The 23,134-nt window shown below is 46.1% G+C and overlaps 1 protein-coding gene across 1 annotated transcript in view; it reads left to right on the forward strand.

The window, feature by feature from the left end:
- The first annotated feature begins 334 nt into the window (after window positions 1-334).
- Window positions 335-23,134, forward strand: part of STARD4 (StAR related lipid transfer domain containing 4) — a 29,155-nt gene continuing 6,355 nt past the window's right edge. Inside the window, exons 1-5 of the mRNA XM_060761892.2 lie at window positions 335-536; window positions 14,744-14,857; window positions 16,154-16,203; window positions 17,534-17,660; window positions 20,223-20,337. Coding sequence (XP_060617875.2) covers window positions 14,753-14,857; window positions 16,154-16,203; window positions 17,534-17,660; window positions 20,223-20,337 — 397 coding nt within the window. The 5' untranslated portion in view covers window positions 335-536; window positions 14,744-14,752. The remainder of the gene's footprint in view (window positions 537-14,743; window positions 14,858-16,153; window positions 16,204-17,533; window positions 17,661-20,222; window positions 20,338-23,134) is intronic.

Consider the following 23,134-nt stretch of genomic DNA (forward strand, 5'->3'; position numbering starts at 1 on the left):
CATATATTCCAGTTCAAAGCAGATAATGTGGGATTTTATTCAGCTGTGTGGAAGGGATCTATGAACAGCAGCAGCAGCAGAAATAGCAACAAACTGATGTAAGCAGCACATGACAGATCCTCCCCTATAAAAGCACCTGTAGCCCCGCCTTAAACTCCTTTTTGGTTCCTCTTTACAATAACACACTTTGCATATCTTCACCCACTTTGTCACTCCATCTTCGCGTTGGCCAATCACCGCGCCCCGTCCCGCCTAACTCCCACCAACAGCCAATGAGGACGCTCCGAGGGACCGGCTAGCGTGGCTTAATCCATGAGTCTCTCCTGGGTCGATACTGACGCTGGGAGCACAGCTGGCCAGGAAAGAGGAGGGCGCGCTGCTATTGGTTGAGAGCGGGATGCCGGCTGGGCTCCGATTGGCTGAGAGCATGGGCAGCTCCACCGGGCGAGAGGAGTAGGAGAAGGAACAGAAGGAAACAAGCCTGTCCTGAGCCGGCGCTTCGGGGTCAGAAGAGCCCTGTGGGAGCTGAGATCCAGGTGAGATAATCCGGGACAGGTGCGCTGGGATGGGAGGGATGATGCGGCAAAAGGGAGGGGCCTGAGGCTGTTAGGAATGGTGGGAGATGGAGTCCAAAACATCTGGAGGGCGCAAGTTGGCCCAGGCTTGGCTTAGACCCTTCTTAAAGTCCAGATGTGCCACATATAATACTTTATGTTCTATGATTTCCCTTTAGTGCTCTTGTGTATGGGAACAACACATTAAACAGAGGCTGGATGGCCATCTGTCGGGGGTGTTTTGAATGCAATTTTCCTGCTTCTTGGCAGAATGGGGTTGGACTGGATGGCCCATGAGGTCTCTTCCAACTCTATGATTCTATCAACTCCAGCAAGGGACAATTAAACAGCTATGCAAAACTAGGTCGGGAATGCCTTTACATAACAAACATGGGGATTGCACAAAGTGCTGGTGCTGGGAGGGAATATTTCGAAAGGGAAAATAGTGTGGCTCCATTCCCATCGCTTGCATTCCCAACTCACAGCTGCTCTCCCTTGCTAGGCCTTGGGTTGAGTTGTTTGGACAAAAGATGCCAATATTCTCATCCCAAGGGCCATCCATTCCAACCCCCTGTCATGCAGGAAATGCACAATTCAATCACCCCCGACAGATGGCCATCTGGTCTCTACATAAAAGCATTCTGAGATGGACACTCCACTACACCCCAAAGCAGCATATTCTGCTGCCAAACAGCTCTTACTCTCAGGAAGTTCCTCCAAATGTTTAGGTGGAATCTTCTCTTTTGCAATTTGAATCCATTGCTCCATGCCATAGCCTCCAGAGCAGTGGAAAACAAGCTCAGGGGTCCTTCCACACAGGCATATAACCCAGGATATCAAGGCAGGAAATCCCACAATATCTGCTTTGAACTGGAATATATGGCAGTGGACTCAGATAACCTAGGACCCTTCCACACAGCCAAGGCAGAAGACAGGAAAGCTTAGAGAAGACAATGATGCTCAGGAAAATGGAAGGAAAAAGAAAGAGGGGCCGACCAAGGGCAAGATGGATGAATGGTATCCTTGAAGTGAGTGGTTTGACCTTGAAGGAGTTGGGGGTGGTGACGGCTGACAGGGAGCTCTGGAGTGGGCTGGTCCATGAGGTCACAAATAGTTGGAAGTAACTGAACAAATAAATAACAACATCAAGGCAGAAAATCCCACAATATCTGCTTTTTTGTGTCAAGAGCAACTTGAAAAACTGCAAGTCACTTCTGGTGTGAGAGAATTGGCCATCTGCAAGGATGCCAATTCCAGGGGATGCCCAGATGTTTTTGATGTTTTACCATCCTTGTGGGAGGCTTCTCTCATGTCCCTGCATGGGGAGTTGGAGCTGACAGAGGGAGCTTATCCGTGTTCTCCTCAGATTCGAACCTGCAACCTGTCGGTCTTCAGTCCTGCCGGCATAAGGGTTTAACCCATTGCACCAACGGGGGCACCTTGCAGTTTCTCAAGTCTCTCCTGACACGACAAAATGGCTCCACACTGCCATATATTCCAGTTCAAAGCAGATATTGTGGGTTATTCTGCCTTGATATTCTGGGTTATACTGCTGAGTGGAAGGGCCACTAGGCCCCTTCCCCAAAGCTATATACAACTTCACATCTGTTTTGAACTGGAATATATGGCAGTGTGCGCTCAGATAACCCAGTTCAAAGCAGATATTGTGGATTATCTGCATTGATACTGCAAGTCGCTTCTGGTGTGAGAGAATTGGCCATTTGCAAGGACGTTGCCCAGGGGATGCCCAGATGTTTTGATCTGTTACCATCTTTGTGGGAGGCTTCTCTCATGTCCCCACATGAGGAGCTGGAGCTAATAGAGGGAGCTCATTTGCACTCTCCCCATATTCGAACCTGCAACCTGTCGGTCTTCAGTCCTGCCGGCATAAGGGTTTAACCCATTGCGCCAACGGGGGCACCTTGCAGTTTCTCAAGTCTCTCCTGACACGACAAAAAAAAAATCTGGTGGCTGTGTGGAAGGGCCCTTGGTTTTGTTTATCCGTCCGTGCCACTTCCTTGCCAGTCATGCCATAAAACCAAACCCATGGTGAGTGCAAGGTCAGCCTTATCAAGAGATAGAACTATCTACTATGCATGTTGCAATGGCTGCATGTTGTAATAGTTGTGTTGTTTATGGAGGATAATGATAACTAATTGCAGTTAGTCACCATCATTGCTTTGTTTCACCTTTAATATTGGAGATGCTGTATCTCTAAATGCCAGTTGCTGGGAAAGAGAAAGAAGGGTGCTCTTGTGCATTGGCAAGTGGGATGGGTACTTAGTCTGAACTTCCAAAGTGCTATCTTAGGGTGCATCTACACTGTAGAATTAATACAATTTGACATCATTTTAACTGCCATGGCTCATGGCTATAACAGCAACAACAACAACTTTATTTATATCCCACCACCATCTCCTTGAAGGGCGACTCACAAAAGTACTCAAAGGTGCAACACACATAAAATACAACAGTATATTAGTATATAAAACAATAACAATGGCATTTATGGGATCATGGTTACGGTTCCAAGAGTGCTGGTTCCTCATCAAACTACAGCTCCCAGGATTCCATAGCATTAAGCCATGGTGGTTTAAAGTGGTGTCAGATTGCATTATTTCTAGAGTAGATGCACTGATGGATGCTGAGTGATCCTTAAAATAGCTTGGACAGGTTCTTTAGAGCAGGCATGGGCAAACATTTGGCCCTCCAGGTGTTTTGGACTTCAACTCCCAGAATTCCTAACAGCCTACTGGCTGTTAGGAATTCTGGGAGTTGAAGTCCAAACACCTGGAGGGCCAAATGTTTGCCCATGCCTGGTTTAGAGTCTAATTCACCAAGCCACAGACATGGAAGCCATCGCCACACACTTTCGATGAGGTTTTGATGGGAGGCAGGAGAACAATATACTAGTGGATCAGTTAGGCCTTTGGGTTGACCCAGCATGACTTTTCTTACATTCTCATCTTCCTGTTTAGTGTGCAGAAGCTGAAGTAGTACAAAATAGTACATAGTAGTGCAATAGAATCTGGTGGAATTTACTTCTGTGTCAGCCTCTTTTCATTATGCTAAGGGTAGCAAAATTAGCTGGCTAAATCTCAGGAGGCAGGTTTCAACAATCAGATAAGTATGGCTGAACTGTTTATGTAGGATTTTTTTTAAAAAAAGTTTAAAATAATGTCCCATTATTTGCAATGCAAACTTAAACATACCAATATATTATTTTAATGCAAGTCTTTCTAAAAATGGCAGATTGCAGGCCTAATTTCAAAAGATTCCTCCTGTTCTTTTCTCTCATTTGCTTGAGAATATTTATTTCTGTCGTGTGTGTATGTGTGAGTGTGTGTGTGTGTGTGTATATATGCATTCAATAGAAATTATGCATGAGAACTTGAAAATAAAACTCGTCACCCTGATGGGGCTTATTGCTAGGATGATGTACAGAACATTGCAGCCTATATTTACTTGGGGTACATTATCTTCGTAATATGGCTCTTTCGGTGTGATGGGTTTTGCTTTCAAGTCCTCGTGCATGCACTGACATTGCTCCGTTTCTATAATCGAATGACAGCCAGCCAGGCATGTAGCCGTGGGGGGGGGGGGGCTTGAGGGGCTTCAGCCCCTCCCGAAATTCTCATGGTGGTTTGCGAAAAGGCCTTACTGGTGCATTATTTAAACTGTTATGTTTATTCATATCATGATCTGATCACCATACTCAATATATCCCATATGCATGGGGGTATTGGGGTAATGATACAAAAGGTTTGCTAGACCCTCTTTCACTCAGACTCAGCCCCCCCGAAACTCAGCCCCCCCTGAAACCCCCCCTGAAAAAAACTCACCCCCCCTCGAATTGAAATCCTGCCTACAGGCCTGCAGCCAGCCCTTCAAATACGCAACCTAAAACCAGAACAGCTCCTTTCTGAGTCTGTTGTCTCTATCTTAAATCTTTTGCCTTTCACTGCAGGTTTCATTTCCCTCTTGAGAAAGAACTGTAAAAGCAGCTTCATACATAATTAATGTATGCAATCTATTTGCAACCCCATGGGCCAAGGGAGGAAGGGCTTCTTTGCACACAATGATTTTCCCATGCTGGAAATAATTTTATTTTAGCATATGCACACAGTCATGTGCAATGAGTGTACATGTGGTAAAAAAATGCGTGGGTGACTGTGTATATGTGATGAACTCACATTGTTGTAATATTTATTATTATTACGGTCGCTTATACCTGAATATGCTGAAGTTACATTTTTATATGAACCATCAAGTGAGAAACAGTCTTGTTAACACATCCTGAATGAAAGTAAAAGTATTTCAATATCTGTTTTAAGAGGCACATTAATATTTTTTAAAATGTGAATTACTTTTTGTGAATGCTTTTGATTCAAAGACTAGTTTTCTCTGGTTCTGCCACCCTTCACTCTGGGGTGAGAGTAAAACTTCTTTGTTCCCTAGTAAGCATATCTAGGGTTCAGAAAACTTAGGTTGCATCTACACCACGCATGGGCAAACTTTCTGACTTGGGAGCCGAATGGTGGGCCAGAGTGGGGTGGGCGGGCCGGGAGGAGGGGGGTTCCCCCTAAGCTCCCTCCCCGCCCTTTCTTCCCCTTTTGGAGGCAGAAAGTGAAGGAACGACGGGAAACATTTGGATTCCAAACAGATTAGCCTTGGTCAGGATGAGATGTTGGGTGGGAATGGAAAAATGTATCCATTAGTCCCCATATTTCCTACTCCTGATATATAAACCTAAAATCCTAGAGCTAGAATAGACTCCACCACACTCCAAGGCAGACTATGCCACTCTCCAACAGCTCATACTCTCAGGAAGTTCTTCCTAATCTTTTCAATCAAATCTCTTTCCCTGCCATTTGAAGCCATTTCTCCCCTGTGCCCTGGTCTCTAGAGCAGCAGAAAATCAGTTTCCCCCCTCCTCCTCCTCATCCTCCTCAATAGGACACCCTTTTAAATCTTGAAACATGGTTCTCCAGTTCCCTCTCTCTATCTTGTCTTCTCCCAGCTAAACATTCCCCAGGAAGAAAGGAGGAAGGAAAAGAGGAAGACTAAGGTGGAAGAGAATGGAGGGAGGGAGGAAAGAGAGAATGAAGGAAAGACAAAAAGGAAGGAAGGAAGGAAGGAAGGAGAGAGGGAGGGAGAATGAGAAGTAAGGAGGGAGGAAAGAGGGAAGGGCGAAGGGGTGGAAAGGAAACCTGAGTGAACCTGACCAACAGAGCAGACATCTGGAGCGTAGCAGTTCCCCTCGTGACCTTTATTCTGGTCATTATTAAAGGATACCACCATCTTGAGGTGGAAGTTCATCGCTTGGTTGGCTGGAGTCATAGCTGCTGTTACAGAGTTACCATCAGCCGCCTTTTTTGAGATACCATCTGTTGTCATCCTTCATCTATCGCCTCCATTCCGGAAGAAACGTTACCAACTCAACATCACATCATCAACCAGCATCAGATTCGAGTAGCCATTAGAGCCCTTATCCATCATTCTTTGTAAAGTTCTATCGTCTTATGGATTCTCATAAGATCTTTACCCTTGACTCTGCCCTATGTTGATGCATTGGGGGGAGGGGGGCTAAATGGGAATCAGTCTTAACTATAATTGAGGATTGACTATACGAATACATCTTGTTGCACTGTTGATACATTACTATTATTATGACCATCTTGACCAACGCTGCCAATTTCTCCGTCTGCCAGCACTTTAAGCTACCTGGCATAATTTGCACTTTAGATCTTGGTTACCTCAATGCTAAGTGCACTTTAATCCTTGCACTTTAATGCCATTAAGCCTCCATTACAGCACTTTAACTGTTACCAACGGGTTAGATTAAAGCACTTTATTGCATCTTGCACTTTAACACCTGCTGATACTTGAAGCTAGTGACCTGTACCAACGTTGCCCCAGCGCTGTTATCCATGTCGGCTCTCATCCTTTGGTATTTGTTAACAACATTGTTGATAAACTGGGAAGGGAATAGAGGGTGGAGTGGGGGGCTAGATCTTAGAAATAGCATTGCAAGGTTAGGAAAGAACTGGAAGGAGGTTGTATGGCACAAAGAGAAGTCATTAAAACAAATAATCTGGAAAGAATTATGGGATGAAGCCACAAAATTGAAGTGCAATATGGACGAGGAGAGGTATTCCATTGGCCGAGGGGTCCCCATAGAAACCATAACGGGGAGGCGGAGATGCGGGAAAGGGAGACCGCTAATTCGGCCTAGAGATAACGAGAAATTTATAATAACTCAAATTCGGCCTAGGGATAGAAAAAGAAATTTAAGAACTTGTAATCGGTCTCCTGACAAGGTAAGTGGGTGTACCAAGGATGGCGGTCCCTCTGGGTTGAAGGTGGTGCTGTTGAATGCCAGATCTGTCAACGGAAAAACATCTTTCATCCAAGATATAATTCTGGAGGAGCGGGCAGATCTGGCGTGCATTACGGAGACCTGGTTGGATGAAGCCGGAGGAGTAAATTTGACCCAGCTTTGTCCACCAGGTTTCTCCGTACAGTACCAATCGAGACCTGGAGGGCGGGGAGGCGGAGTTGCGGTTGTCTATAAGAATTCTATTCCCCTGACCAGAGGCCCCATCCCACAGTCAACTAATTTTGAATGTGTCTACCTGAAGGTGGGTGACCGGGATAGAATAGGGATTCTGTTAGTGTACCGCCCACCTCGCTGCACTACGGTCTCCCTACCTGAGCTAGCAGGGGTGGTCTCGAGCCTGGCATTGGAGTCCCAACGGCTTCTTGTGCTGGGGGACTTCAATGTACATGCCGAGACTACCCTAGTAGGAGCGGCTCAGGACTTCATGTCTTCCATGGCAACCATGGGGCTGTCCCAACAGATATCTGGCCCCACTCACAGTGCTGGACACACACTGGACTTGGTTTTCTGTCAGGGATGGGAGCAGAATGGCGGTGTTGAGGAGTTATCCATCTCTCCGTTGCCATGGACCGACCACTATCTGGTCAGCTTTAGACTTACTGCACCTCCCAACTCTGCAGAGGTGGGGGACCCATTAAGTTGGTCCGCCCCAGGAGGCTTATGGATCCGAATGGATTCCTGACGGCTCTTGGGGATTTTCCCGCTTCCTCGGTTGGTGACCCTGTCGATGCCCTGGTGTCTCTCTGGAATAGGGAGATGACTAGGGCAATAGACACGATTGCTCCGGAATGTCCCCTCTCAAGTAGCCGAGCTAAACCAGCTCCTTGGTTCACTGAGGAGCTGGCAGCAATGAAGCGAAGGAAGAGGAGACTAGAGCGCGTGTGGCGTTCGGACCCGAGCGAGTTAAATTGAACACGGTATGTCGCCCTTCTCAGGGCATATGCCGTGGCAATAAAGGCGGCAAAGAAGTTGTTCTTTGCGGCCAATATTGCGTCCGCAAAGAACCGTCCGGCGGAGCTGTTTCGAGTTGTCAGAGGTCTATTAAATCCCACCATGTCGGATGGGAACCCTGACAACTCGATGGCCCGCTGTGAAGCATTTGCTCGGTTCTTTGCGGACAAAGTCGCTTTGATCCGTTCTGACCTGGACACCATGTTAACGGCAGTCTCAGAGGATGTAACACGAGCATCTGCTTATCCGATTTCGTTGGATTCATTTCAGTTGGTGAAACCTGAGGATGTGGACAAGATGCTTGGAGGAATGAGAGCTACCACATGCATCCTAGACCCCTGCCCATCCTGGCTTCTAAAGGAGGCCAGAGGGGGATTGGCCGAGTGGGTGGAGGTGGTGGTTAATGCCTCCCTTCAGGAAGGCATAATTCCAGCCAGCTTAAAACAAGCTGTGATAAAACCGCTGTTGAAGAAACCATCACTGGATCCCACTCAATTCGTCAACTTTCGGCCTGTTTCCAATCTTCCCTTTTTGGGCAAAGTCCTGGAACGTGTGGTGGCCTCACAACTCCAGGCATTCTTGGTAGACACTGATTATCTAGATCCGGCACAGTCTGGTTTCAGGCCGGGACATGGTACCGAGACAGCCTTGGTCGCCTTAGTGGATGATCTGCGCAGGGAGCTAGACAGGGGGAGTGTGTCCCTGTTAGTTCTGCTGGACCTCTCAGCGGCCTTCGATACCGTCGACCACGGTATCCTTCTGAGACGCCTCGCGGGAATGGGCCTTGGTGGCACTGCTCTGCAGTGGCTTAGGTCCTTCCTAGAGGATCGTACTCAGAAGGTGTTGCTGGGGGACAACTGCTCTACCTCACAACCATTGACTTGTGGGGTTCCGCAGGGCTCAATATTGTCCCCCATGTTATTTAACATCTACATGAAGCCGTTGGGAGAGATCATCCGGAGTTTCGGGGTGCGGTGTTATCTGTACGCAGATGACGTCCAACTCTGTCACTCCTTCCCACCTACTACTAAGGAGGCTGTTCAGGTCCTGAACCGTTGTTTGGCCGCTGTGTCGGACTGGATGAGGGCGAACAAATTGAAATTGAATCCAGATAAGACAGAGGCACTCCTGGTCAGTCGGAAGGCCGAACAGGGTATAGGGTTACAGCCTGTGTTGGACGGGGTTACACTCCCCCTGAAGACGCAGGTTCGCAGCTTGGGTGTGATCCTGGACTCCTCGCTAAGCTTGGATCCCCAGGTCTCGGCGGTGTCCAGGGGAGCATTTGCACAACTCAAACTTGTGCGCCAGCTGCGCCCGTACCTTGGGAAGTCGGACTTGGCCACGGTGGTCCACGCTCTGGTTACATCCCGGATTGATTACTGCAACGCGCTCTACGTGGGGTTGCCCTTGAAGACGGCCCGGAAGCTTCAGATGGTCCAGCGCTCGGCAGCCAGGTTGCTAACAGGAGCGGCACTCAGGGAGCACACCACTCCTCTGTTGAGCCAGCTCCACTGGTGCCAATCCGCTACCGGGCTCAATTCAAGGTGCTGGCCTTGGCCTATAAAGCCCTAAACGGTTCTGGCCCCGCTTACCTCTCCGAACGCATTTCCACTTATGAACCGACTAGAACATTAAGATCGTCTGGGGAGGCCCTGCTCTCGATCCCGCCCGCGTCACAGGTGCGCTTGGCGGGGACGAGAGACAGGGCCTTCTCAGTGGTGGCCCCTCGGCTATGGAATGCCTTGCCAGCAGACATCAGACAGGCACCTTCGTTGCTGGCGTTTCGGAGAATGGTCAAGACCTGGCTTTACGAACAAGCGTTTGGCGAGGCAATGCAACTAATTAAGGAAGACGGTAATTGAACATAGGAACGGCACAATGACTATGAGAATGGATCTGACTTAACGGAGGCATTATATATGTTGTTTGTTGATTTGTCTTGTCTGATGTTAACTGTTGTGGAATGACGTTGTCGTCCCTGTTGTTGTATTGTTGTGTTTTAAAATTGCACTGTAAACCCCATTGAGTCGCCTGTCAAGGGCTGAAAAATGCGGTATAAAAGTGAAGCAAATAAATAAATAAATAAATAAGGAAGGAAGGAGAGAGAGAGGGAAGGAAGGAGGAAGAAAAGAGAGAAGGAAGGAAAGATAGGATGGTGAAAGAGCAGAGGGCCTGATAAAAAGAAGTCCAAGGGGTTGCATCCAGTCCCCAGGCCTGGGTTTGTCCATACCTGATCTACACTGCAAAATTAATGCAGTTTGACAACACTTTAACTTCCAAGGCTCAAAGCTATGGAAGCATAGAAGTTGCCGTTTTGAAAGGTCTTTAGTCTTCTCTTCCAAAGGGTGTTGGTACGTATCTTACCAAACTCCAGCTCCCAGGATTCTATAATGATAGCACTGTACATTTCATTTTTGATTCCTCAAAATAAAAATTGAGCCATAGCTGTTAAAATGGTGTCAAAGTACATTAATTGTACAGTGGGTGCACCCCTGGTCTAGACCATTTGTATAGTCTCATATTTAATCTCCTGTCTGAGTACTGGGCCTATTAGCTGTCTTTGTTTTGATCATTTCGTAATCTTCTCTGATGAACTGGCCTGATGTCACTGGTGGCCTGATCTCATGAGTCACACTGCGACCGTGGCTGCCATTTGCTTTGTTACTTTCACACCACAGAGGGATAGAAGCCTGAACTTATGCTATTGTCTAAGGGTGGGCTCTGTTGTGGTGGTTTGAGTGTTGGACTACAACTCTGGGAGACTGAGGTTCAGATCCCCACTCAGACATGGAAACTTACTGGGTGATCTTGGACAGGAGAGCAAACCTCCTCTGAATAAGGGCCCTTCCAGACAGACCCTATATCCCAGAACCTGATCCCAGGTTTTCTGTTTATCCCAGATTATCTGGCAATGCTGAGTCATATATTCCAGTTTAAAGCAGAAAACCGGGGAACAGATACTGGGATATAGGGCCTGTCTGGAAGAGCCTTTAATCTTGCCAAGAGAATCTTATGGAAGGGTTCCCATAAGTTGGAATCAACATTAAAGCATGTGGCTACAACAGTTAGTGGAAATCTTAGCACCTAAATGCTGAAGTCCATATGTAACAAATGTGAAATTGGGCTGGATTTCTTGTTGTTGTTGTTCATTCGTTCAGTCGTCTCCGACTCTTCGTGACCTCATGGACCAGCCCACGCCAGAGCTCCCTGTCAGCTGTTACCACCCCCAGCTCCCTCAAGGTCAGTCCAGTCACTTCAAGGATGCCATCCATCCATCTTGCCCTTGGTCGGCCCCTCTTCCTTTTGCCTTCCACTTTCCCCAGCATAATTGTCTTCTCTAGACTTTCCTGTCTCCTCATGATGTGGCCAAAGTACTTCAACTTTGTCTCCAGTATCTTTCCCTCCAGTGAGCAGTCGGGCTTTATTTCCTGGAGGATGGACTGGTTGGATCTTCTCGCAGTCCAAGGCACTCTCAGCACTTTCCTCCAACACCACAGCTCAAAAGCATCGATCTTCCTTCGCTCAGCCTTCCCTAAGGTCCAGCTCTCACATCCGTAGGTGACTACAGGGAATACCATGGCTTTGACTAGGCGGATCTTTGTTGCCAGTCTGATGTCTCTACTCTTCACTATTTTATCGAGACTGGACATTGCTCTCCTCCCAAGAAGTAAGCGTCTTCTGATTTCCTGGCTACAGTCTGCATCTGCAGTAATCTTTGCACCTAGAAATACAAAGTCTGTCACGGCCTCCACGGTTTCTCCCTCTATTTTCCAGTTGTCAATCATTCTTGTTGCCATAATCTTGGTTTTTTTGACGTTTAGCTGCAACCCGGCTTTTGCGCTTTCTTCTTTCACCTTGATTAGAAGGCTCCTCAGCTCCTCCTCGCTTTCGGCCATCAGAGTGGTGTCATCTGCATATCTGAGGTTGTTAATATTTCTTCCAGCAATTTTCACCCCAGCTTTGCATTCATCCAGGCCCGCACATCGCATGATGTGTTCTGCATACAAGTTAAAAAGGTTGGGTGAGAGCATGCAGTCTTGCCGTACGCCTTTCCCAATCTTGAACCAGTCTGTTGTTCCGTGGTCAGTTCTGACTGTTGCTACTTGGTCCTTGTACAGATTCCTCAGGAGAGAGACAAGGTGGCTTGGAATGCCCATCCCAACCTCAAGAACTTGCCACAATTTATTATGATCCACGCAGTCAAAGGCTTTAGAATAGTCAATGAAGCAGAAGTAGATGTTTTTCTGAAACTCCCTGCCTTTCTCCATTATCCAGCGGATATCGGCAATCTGGTCTCTCGTTCCTCTGCCTTTTCTAAACCCAGCTTGAACATCTGGCAACTCTTGTTCCATGTATTGCTGGAGTCTTCCTTGCAGGATCTTGAGCATTACCTTACTGGCATGAGAAATAAGGGCCACTGTACGGAAGTTGGAGCAGTCTTTCGCATTTCCCTTTTTTGGTATGGGGATATAAGTTGATTTTTTCCAGTCTGATGGCCATTCTTGTGTTTTCCATATTTGCTGGCAAATGGCATGCATCACCTTGACAGCATCATCTTTTAAGATTTTAAACAGTTCAGCTGGGATCCCGTCATCTCCTGTTGCCTTGTTGTTAGCAATGCTTCTTAAGGCCCATTGAACCTCACTCCTCAGGATGTCTGGTTCTAATTCATTCACCACACCGTCATAACTATCCTCAATATTATTATCCTTCCTATACAGATCTTCTGTATAGTCTCGCCACCTTCTCTTGATCTCTTCAGCTTCTGTTAGGTCCCTGCCATCTTTGTTTCTTATCACACCAATTTTTGCCTGAAATTTACCTCCAATGTTTCTAATTTTCTGGAAGAGGTCTCTTGTCCTTCCTATTCTGTTGTCTTCTTCCGCTTCCATGCATTGCTTATTTAAAAATAGTTCCTTATCTCTTCTGGCTAACCTCTGGAATTGCGCATGTAACTGGGCATATCTCCCCTTATCACTGTTTCCTTTTGCTTTCCTCCTTTCTTGGGCTACTTCCAGTGTCTCAGCAGACAACCATTTTGCCTTCTTGGTTTTCTTTTTCTTTGGGACGTACTTTGTTGCCGTCTCCTTAACAATGTCGCGGACTTCTGTCCATAGTTCTTCTGGGACTCTGTTTACTAAATCTAGTCCTTCAAATCTGTTCTTCACTTCCACTGTATATTCGCTAGGAATGTTAGTGAGATCATATCTAACTGGTCTGTGTATTTTCCCTGATCTCTTTAGTTTTATTCTAAACTGAGCAATAAGAAGTTCGTGATCTGAGCTACAGTCAGCCCCAGGTCTTGTTTTCACCGACTGGATGGATGTCCGCCACCTTTGGCTGCAAAGGATGTAGTCAATCTGATTTCGGTGTTGACCATCTGGTGAGGTCCATGTATAAAGCCGTCTTTTAGGTTGTTGGAAGAGAGTGTTCGTTATACACAGCGAGTTTTCCTGGCAAAATTCTATCAGCCTGCGTCCCGCTTCATTTTGTTCTCCCAGACCATGCTTGCCTGTGATCCCAGTTGTCATTCGACTTCCCACCTTGGCATTCCAGTCTCCTGTAATGAAAATAATGTCTCTTTTTGGTGTATTATCCAGTAGGTCCTGCAGATCCTCATAGAACTGATCTACTTCTGCTTCTTCAGCAGCTGTGGTTGGGGCGTATATTTGGATCACTGTAATGTTGAAAGGCTTTCCTTGCACTCTAATTGAGATCATTCTGTCATTTTTTGGGTTGTATCCAAGCACCGCTTTAGCTAATTTCTTATTAATTATGAAGGCTACTTCATTTCTTCTATGTTCCTCTTGTCCACAGTAGTAGATCTTGTGGTCATCTGATGTGAAGTGGCCCATTCCAGTCCATTTCAGTTCGCTGACCCCCAGAATGTCTATCTTTAGTCTTGACATCTCACCAATAACAACATCCAGTTTGCCCTGGCTCATAGATCTTACATTCCAGGTTCCTATGGTGTGTTGATCTTTAGAGCATCGGATTCGTCGTTCACCTCCAGTACCGTCGGCCGCTAGCCTTCCTTTCGGCTTTGAGCTAGCTGCGTCATCACATCTGGGGCTAGTTGAACTTATCCTCTGCTCCTCCCCAGTAGCATTTTGGCCATCTTCCGACCTGGGAGTCCCATCTTCCAATGGCATACCGACATATCTCTGGTTGTACTGGTCCATTTAGTTTTCTTGGCAAGGATACTGGAGTGGTTTGCCATTGCCTTCCCCAGGGATCACGCTTGGTCTGACCTCTCTGCCACAACCGTCCCGTCTTGGGTGTCCCTTCACGTTTTCGCTCATGACATCATTGAGGTGCTCAAGCTCCAGCGCCCCGACAAGGCGGTGATCCTTTGCTGGATTTCTTAGGCCAATACATTGGTCCTTTCTTAGTGTTGATGCTTTGATATGCAGAGCACTTCTCCATAGTTCTTCATCATGAATGTCATGATTGTGTGACACTACAGTTAGAAACTGCTTTAGAACATGTTGTGTGCCTTCAAGTTGTTTCCGACATGTGGTGACCCTAAAATGACCTCATTGCAGGGTTTTCTAGGGTTTGCTTAAGATCACTCAATGGGGTTTTGGGACTTGAACCTTTGGCTTCAGAGTCATAGCCCTTATAGCCAAACACACAAACTATTACATCACACTGCTCTCTCATGTAATACCCTTTAAAAGAGTCATATCTTGCTGTGGAGATGTTCCTCTAAAAGAGTCACGTAGTTGAGCAATCTGGAAATACAGCCAGGTCAATTAGGGTAACAACAATGTGCAGGAAACTGGGAAAAAAGAAAGAAATTCCTCTCTTGTAATTTTGGCCTCCTGCTTTTCTACAGAAAAAAAGAATGGCAGACTTTCCTGATGTGGCTTCTGTGGCCACAAAACTGAAAAATACAGTCATCCAGTACTACAACATTGATGAGAGTGAATGGAGAGTCGCTAAGAAAACAGTAAGTTGCTGTGGCATAACTTGGGCAGCTTCATCTGTTGTGATAACAAATTGTGTGTTCTCTGGAGTACAGAGCTAAAAATTCCACATGATGGGAACAGAAAAATAGGACAACAGATGGGAGTGATTCTGAATTTTACTAAAAATGTGGAACACTAAAAGAAAAAGTGTGATGTGATGATTGCATAACTTAAACCTGGAAAGGCTCCTTTACCTTAGCTGACAATGGAAATCAAGAGCTCACATAAGCATAGTATCATTTCTTTCCTGTTATGCAAACGCCTTCAAAAACTAACCTAATCCTGCCTAGTTAGGTTCCAAAATTTGATTCGTCTTCTATTGCATTAATATACATGTTTCCTAGTATCTAAGTATTCTTATCAGTTATAAACTCTGATGCTTCCTTATTAGTGAATTGTAATGTTGGCGCTCCATGCAGTCATGCCGGCCACGTGACCTTGGAGGTGTCTACGGACAACGCTGGCTCTTTGGCTTAGAAATGGAGATGAGCACCACACCCCAGAGTCAGACATGACTGGACTTAATGTCAGGGGACAACCTTTACCTTTTTAATGTTGGGATGCAAGGTCTATTGACATATTCCCTCCTATGGCCTTGTTGATGAGGAATGCTTTGCCTTGTTTTCTTGATTTGTTATTATTGCTTTATTTAATTTTTTTCTGAACCATCTTTTCAGACAGCATATTCCCACAGTTATTTGCAGAATACTGTGGATGTTAAGATTTATTTGAAAAAAAGTGTCAGTTTAGTTACATTGAACTGCATTGTATGTGTCTGTATTAACCATATAATGTAGTTTCAAACTGCATTATATGGCAGTGAAGATCCAACTTAAGATCCTATAGAATACTAAAGGAAAGGAAGCCCACCACTGTAGCAATGCTGGATCTCCACAAATAGCTGCTGAATAAATGTTTGTGTTCTCAGCCAGCTTCTGAAAGATTGTATTACTGTATTTGAAAATTTTCTTCTGAGAGCTCTGTTGTTTGAAATACTGTTTATGGTGTTTTCATTTGGCTAGCTCTTTTCAAGATGTAAATAATAAGTAAAAGTCTAAATACTAAATAAAAACTAAATAATGTGTATATGTTTTAATGTGCATTTTAATTCTAATTTTAAATTTAAACTTAAGGTATTTATTTTCCTGTTATCTAAAGCCAACAAATAGTTGCCATTTGTAAAGCTGCCTTGAGTCCCCTTCAGGGTAGAGAAAGGTAGGATATAAATAGAGTAAATAAATAAATAAAATATTATGTATGTTCATTTTCTTCTACAGAAGGATACAACAGTTTGGCGTAAGCCATCAGAAGAATTCAGTGGATATCTGTAAGTTAACCTTTTATAAAGATAATTTATAAGAGGAGTGTCTGTATTTGTGTTGTAAGGGGAGCTCTAATGGCTCTTTCATCAATGCGTGATGCTCTTAGACATTAAGGACTTCATCAGATGGGGCAAAATAAGCGTCTTAGGATGTTTTCACCCCATCTAGAGGATGGAGCCCCACGCAAGACATCACATGACATTGTGTGAGTTCTGGTGGAGTCCCACCCACAACTGGGGTGAAAGCATTGCTGGACGCTTTCCCCCAACATGGGAGGCTGCCTGTGCTGTGCTGGCTCCAGTGGAGCCATCATGGGGCTTCTCCACAAAGCAATGCTTTCCCATGTGATGGGGAAAGCGTTGCGAAAAGGGAGATGCATGTGGGGCAACTGATTCACCCCGCTGCTCTCTCTTTCCTTCCAGATGCCAGGCAAAGCAGGACATTTAGTCTGGCCTTAATGATGAGGCTATATGACTCCCAGAATCAGATGCTACTGGTCAACATTTATCCACAGTTCAGCCTAATATTGTCTGTTGTTTTTTCACCATCGTGATTCAAATCTAAATCAAGTATTTACTAAAGTAAAGCCATTGAACACATGGGAACTGCATATGTATCACTACATTCATATTGATTGATTGGGTCTACCTTAGTTGGGATGAGTGATGCCAGTCCCTAAACAGAGGTATTTCCCATGTGGGGGAAGGCTTCCTGACTTAAAATGTTGCTTTTTGGATGTAGCATCTGGAGATGTAGTCATTCAGATATAATTACTTCATAATAGTCACATCTTTCCCAATGTAGGCTCTTACCCTCTAATTTCTTATGTTCTGCCAGTCACTCCATTGCAGTGTGGGATGCTTTGTAAAATGCAGATATGGAGGTCATAGGATCCTCAGTGGGCTAGTGTGTCCACAAGGCAATGTGATGAAAGTTAGCTCCTTCTGTACTCCTTATAATTCCTTAAAAGGGGGGTTGTGTCCTTTTTGTACATCATTCTTGTCTCTCTTAATGTCTGAGTAAACACTGGACTATTATTCCTTTTCTGGAATAATTCCGGAGCTTTAAAATTAACATGTTTCTTTAAAGTTTGAAAGATAGAAGAAATTCCTGCCTTTTGGTTCAGAAAAATAAGCAGAATGTCAGATTTTATAAAGAATAAGTTTTTGCTTTGAAAGAAGGGGATTGGTTAATTTGAGGAAAAGTGCATCAAATTTGAGAAGGTGCTAAACATTTCAAAATTGCTTATGGAGGAATAATAACAAAAGTTTCTTTAACATTCCTTAAAAGACACAACATTTTCTAAGCACCCTTGTGTTCAATCTGCTTCTATAGCTACAAAACACAAGGAATCGTAGAGGATGTCACCAACCGAATAGTAGATCACATCCGCCCTGGTCCTTATCGGCTACATTGGGACAGCCTGATGACCACAATGGATATCGTTGATGAGTTTGAAGAGGTAAGGTTTTGTCCATTACAATTTTGTTGCTATTTTATCAAGCCTCTGGTGTCAAGACCCAGAAGCCTTAAGTAGAGCCAAACACAAGATAAAGAATTCAAACACAGCTTTCAAAGTCTTTCAAAGCACTTAACTTCAGTGCAAAGAGTCAGAGCAGCAATTTGGCATCAAAAACGAAGCGATTCCAACAACAAAAATATAACCCGGATTATAACGCTGTTTAATCCGGGTTAAACACAAAGTTCAGCAATCTGCTTCAAAGTTCACACAGTTCAAAAACACAGTCACAGAAGGTAGAAAATGAAGTCCCAAAACAATGCAATGTTCAATCACGAGGTTAGCAAGGTTTTAAGTCCAAAAAGCCAAAAGCGTTGGTCAAACCGGTCCGTGGTCAAGCCATTGAGTAATGTAAACACTGGAATGCAGGAATCACAGGAACACAGGAATCTGTAGTCCAAGGACCCAAGCTCGAGAGTTGGCAGTAACAAAGAGTTATGTCCCATAAAGACACTTTCCTTCTGCAAAGAGCCATACATTCTGAACCCACTTTTATCCTACAGCTCCTCATTAGAGGATGATGAGCTCCCCACCCTTTCCTCGTCGCTCTCAGCTGCCTCCATCCCTGCAGCTGAACCCGAGAGCGCATCTCTCCACCTCTGCCAGCGTCTGTCAAGACTTAGATCTTGCGAAATGCTCCCCAGTTTCCAATCCCCTGTGAACCCCTCAAATTCATCACTGGAGGTGGGTTGGTTACACATGTCCCTAATCTGTTGAACATGGGTCCAATCCAGCTCATCCTCCTCTCCCACATCACTCCCAGACCCATCACTCCTTTCAAACCCCATGAAATCCTCGTCCTCTGTAGGAGCGCTAAGTATTTCCCGGATGCGCTTCCTCTGAAGCTCCTCATCGGACTCTGGATTGCGAGTAGCCCTCTTTACTCCCCTGCTCTCCTCCCCTTCCCCCATTTCACAATTGGAGAAGCCCTCAAACGTCTCAGAATCACTTGGGGCCATGATTATTTTCCTAATGCACTTTCGCTGTTGTTCCTCCTCTAACTCCTGTGCAGACCTCTTCTCCCTTCTACCAGTAGTAGTAACGTTACCATCATGCTGAACCACAACATCTGGTGTAACACTTGCAACACTGTCCATTTTAACTTTTAATGGACAGTAAAAAAAAAATTAGTCAGTGTGCCCATGCATATATGTGTTTTATTCATCATCCTCTGGGCAGCATTCCCTGATATATTGTCCTAAAGCAAGAGTAAGAATCAATGTAAGCATATATTTTTGGACTGCAAATACTAACAGCCTTAGCCAGGACACCCAATGGAGAGGAATATTGAGAGCAAAGATACAACAACATCTGGTGAATCTCACAGTTTTCACCATATCTCTTGCATTCCTTAGGAAAGCTGCTGTTTCTAGGACAGTGGTTCCCAACTTTTGTTTTGGCCAGATGTTTTGGCCTACAACTCCCAGAAGTCCCAGCCAGTTTACTAGCTGTTAGGATTTCTGGGAGTTGAAGGCCAAAACATCTGGGGACCCACAGGTTGAGAACCAGTGTTCTAGGAGAACTGAAATATTCGGCCATGGTTCGATCAAACCTCAATGATTTTAAGTACTAGTTGTAATAGGATTGTCAGCAGCCATAGTTAAGCAATTTGAAGCCGCATTGAACTCAGAGTTGATGGAAGCTGGAGGGTTCTTAGCCACTGCCTTTGACACAAAGCATATATTATCTTGACACACACACACCCCGAGTTGCTCTATTTAGCCCTTATCGGAAAAGTTGTGAAAAACCTTGCAGAGTTGGTTGGAGTGAATATCCCTTCTGAGCTGCAAGTATGTCACGGTCTTCAAAGTCTTATTGCTTGACCCAGGAGTGACCCCCAGCAGGACTGTCCTGGTTTCAGCACAGCATCATAATGAGTTCTGGACCGGGAACAAAGGCTTTTCCCCTCCCCTGATTCTACAGCACTTTGAGCTTTTTACACTTGCCAGGCATCCATAATCCTGACCTATGTGACTTTCACCCATTTTTAAAATGTTGCCTTTTATCCCTTCAAATGCAGACCTGGGTATTTAATTTGTGAGTGAGAAGGGAAGGTGGGATGGAGTCAGGGGAGGGTTCAGTTGAATCCTTATCAGCCTTGTACCAGTATAGATGCTTTTGATGGGGAAATGAGTGGATTGAAGGCATTCATTTTGCAGTGGTTTCATCATAATAGCAAATTGTGGAAGGTACTTTACAGAACCGAGCTAGATGAGTCAAGAAATGCACAATGATGGGTTTATTTTGGTCTATTTTGGTTTGAAATAATATGTTTGTAGCAAACTTCAATTCAGATTGAGACCAAAAAGTGGGAGATTTGATTCTCTCTTTTCCCATGTCTTTCCCCCACAAATGTTTCCTGACCCTGAAAGCACTTTTTGGGGTGAGGGCATTTTTAGGAAGTCTCTTCTGCCCATACATAAAATGTGATAACTGGAGAAATGCAGTCTGTACAACCTCTGGTATGGCTAGCAACACAAGTGCCACTTTGTGATCTCATTTCAGAATTGCTGTGTAATGCGCTATACCACCGCTGGGCAACTCTGGAACATCATTGCCCCAAGGGAGTTCATCGACTTCTCCTGCACAACAGACTATGAAGATGGGCTTCTCTCGTGTGGTAATCTCTCATTAATCATCTTCCAACTTCCAGCTTAGCTTTCTAACGTTTTTGTCATGGGCCCCTTCCTCCAGAAAACCATACATTGGAGTCTCAACGGCTCCTTGTGCTGGGAGACTTCAATGTCCATGCCGAGGCGACCCTCTCAGGAGCGGCTCAGGACTTCATGTCTGCCATGGCAACCATGGGGCTGTCCCAACAAGTATCTGGCCCCACCCACTGTGCTGGACATACATTGGACTTAGTTTTCTGCCAGGGATGGGAGGAAGGTGGTGGTGTGGAGGAGTTGACCATCTCTCCGTTGTCATGGACTGACCACTTCCTGGTCAGATTTAGGCTCACTGTGCCCCCTAACCTCCGCAGAGGTGGAGGACCCATTAAGTTGGACCCATTAAGTTGGTCCGCCCCAGGAGGCTTATGGATCCGGATGGATTCCTGACGGCTCTTGGGGATTTTCCCGCCACCTCAGTAGGTGATCCTGTTGATGCCCTGGTCGCTCTCTGGAATGGGGAGATGACTAGGGCAATTGACACGATCGCTCCGGAACGTCCCCTCTCAAGTAGCCGAGCTAAACCAGCCCCTTGGTTCACTGAGGAGCTGGCAGGGATGAAGCGAAGGAAGAGGGAACTAGAGAGTGTGTGGCGATCGGATCCGAGCGAGCCAAATCGAACATGGTTTGTGTCCTTTTTAAGGGCATATGCCGCGGCAATAAAAGCCGCAAAGAAAACTTTCTTTGCGGCCACTATTGCGTTTGCAAAGAACCGTCCGGCTGAGTTGTTCCGGATTGTCAGAGGCCTTTTAAACCCCGCCATTCTAGGCGGGAACCCTGACAATTCGGCATCTTGCTGCGAAGCTTTTGCTCGGTTCTTTGCAGACAAAGTCGCTTTGATCCGTTCTGGTCTGGACACCATATTAAGGGCAGTCTCTGAGGATGTAACACGAGCACCTGATTGTCCTATTTTGATGGATTCATTTCAATTGGTGAAACCCGAGGATGTGGACAAGATACTTGGAGGAATGAGGACCCTGCCCATCCTGGCTTCTAAAGGAGGCCAGAGGGGGATTGGCTGAGTGGGTTGAGGTGGTGGTTAACGCCTCCCTTCGGGAAGGCAGAATTCCAGCGAGCTTAAAACAAGCTATAATAAAACCGCTGTTGAAAAACCATCACTGGACCCCACTAAATTTGACAACTTTCGGCCTGTTTCCAATCTTCTCTTTTTGGGCAAAGTCCTGGAACGCGTGGTGGCCTCACAACTCCAGGTATTCTTGGGAGACACGGATTATCTGGATCCGGCACAGTCTGGTTTCAGACCGGGACATGGAACCGAGACAGTCTTGGTCGCCTTAGTGGATGATCTGCGCTGGGAGCTCGACAGGGGGAGTGTGTCCCTGTTGGTGCTGCTGGACCTCTCAGCGTCGACCATGGTATCCTTCGGGAACACCTTGCGGGGATGGGTCTCGGGGGCACTGTTTTACAGTGGCTTCGGTCATTCCTGGAGGGTCGGTCCCAAAAGGTGTTACTGGGGGACACCTGTTCAACCCCACAACCCTTGTCGTGTGGGGTTCCTCAGGGCTCAATACTGTCCCCTATGCTGTTTAATATCTGCATGAAGCCGCTGGGTGAGGTCATCCGGAGTTTTGGGGTACGGTGTCATCTGTACGCAGATGATGTCCAACTCTGTCACTCCTTTCCACCTGCTACTAAGGAGGCTGTCGAGGTCCTGAACCGGTGCCTGGCCGCTGTAACGGTCTGAATGAGGGCGAACAAATTGAAATTGAATCCAGACAAGACAGAGGTACTCCTGGTCAGTCGCAAGGCCGAACAGGGTATAGGGTTACAGCCTGTGCTGGATGGGGTCGCACTCCCCTTGAAGGCGCAGGTTCACAGCTTGGGTGTGATCCTGGATTCATTGCTGAGCCTGGAGCCCCAGGTCTCGGCGGTGACCAGGGGAGCATTTGCACAGCTTAGGCTCGTGCGCCAGCTGCGCCCGTACCTTGGGAAGTCTGACTTGGCCACGGTAGTCCACGCTCTGGTTACATCCCGTTTACACTACTGCAATGCTCTCTACGTGGGGTTGCCTTTGAAGACGGCCCGGAAGCTCCAACTGGTCCAACGTGCGGCAGCCATGATACTAACAGGAGCGGGACGCAGGGAGCATACAACCCCCCTGCTGTACCAGCTCCACTGGCTGCCGATCTGCTACCGGGCTCAATTCAAGGTGCTGGCATTGGCCTATAAATCCCTAAACGGTTCCGGCCCAAGATACCTAACTGACCACCTCTTGGCCTATGAGCCCACGAGGACTTTGAGATTTTCCAGGGAGGCCCTGCTCTCGATCCCGCCTGCGTCACAGGCACGGCTGGCGGGGACGAGAAATAGGGCCTTCTCGGTGGTCGCTCCTCGGCTGTGGAACACCCTTCCTGTGGACATCAGGCTAGCTCCCTCCCTGTTGATATTCCGCAGGATGTTAAAGACCTGGCTGTTTAAGAAGGCATTTGAACAAGAAGTGCAATGACTGGTAATTTGACCATAGGAATGGAACAACGGAAATGATATCGGATTGTGGGTTTGACGATGAGACGACTCGGAATGGCTTTTGTAGTAATGCTGATGTTTGATGAGATGTTTTTTGATAATGATGAATTGTGGATTATTTTACACTATGTTTTGTATTTTGCACCTGTTTTCTATGTTGTACACCGCAATGAGTCACCCTTGGGCTGAGAATTGCGGTATATAAGCGAAGTAAATAAATAAAATAATAATAATAAATAATACACATAAACATGTCAGCTT

This window comes from Anolis sagrei, chromosome 2 (genome assembly GCF_037176765.1).
Source record: "Anolis sagrei isolate rAnoSag1 chromosome 2, rAnoSag1.mat, whole genome shotgun sequence".
In the NCBI taxonomy this organism is placed as follows: Eukaryota; Metazoa; Chordata; class Lepidosauria; order Squamata; family Dactyloidae; genus Anolis; species Anolis sagrei.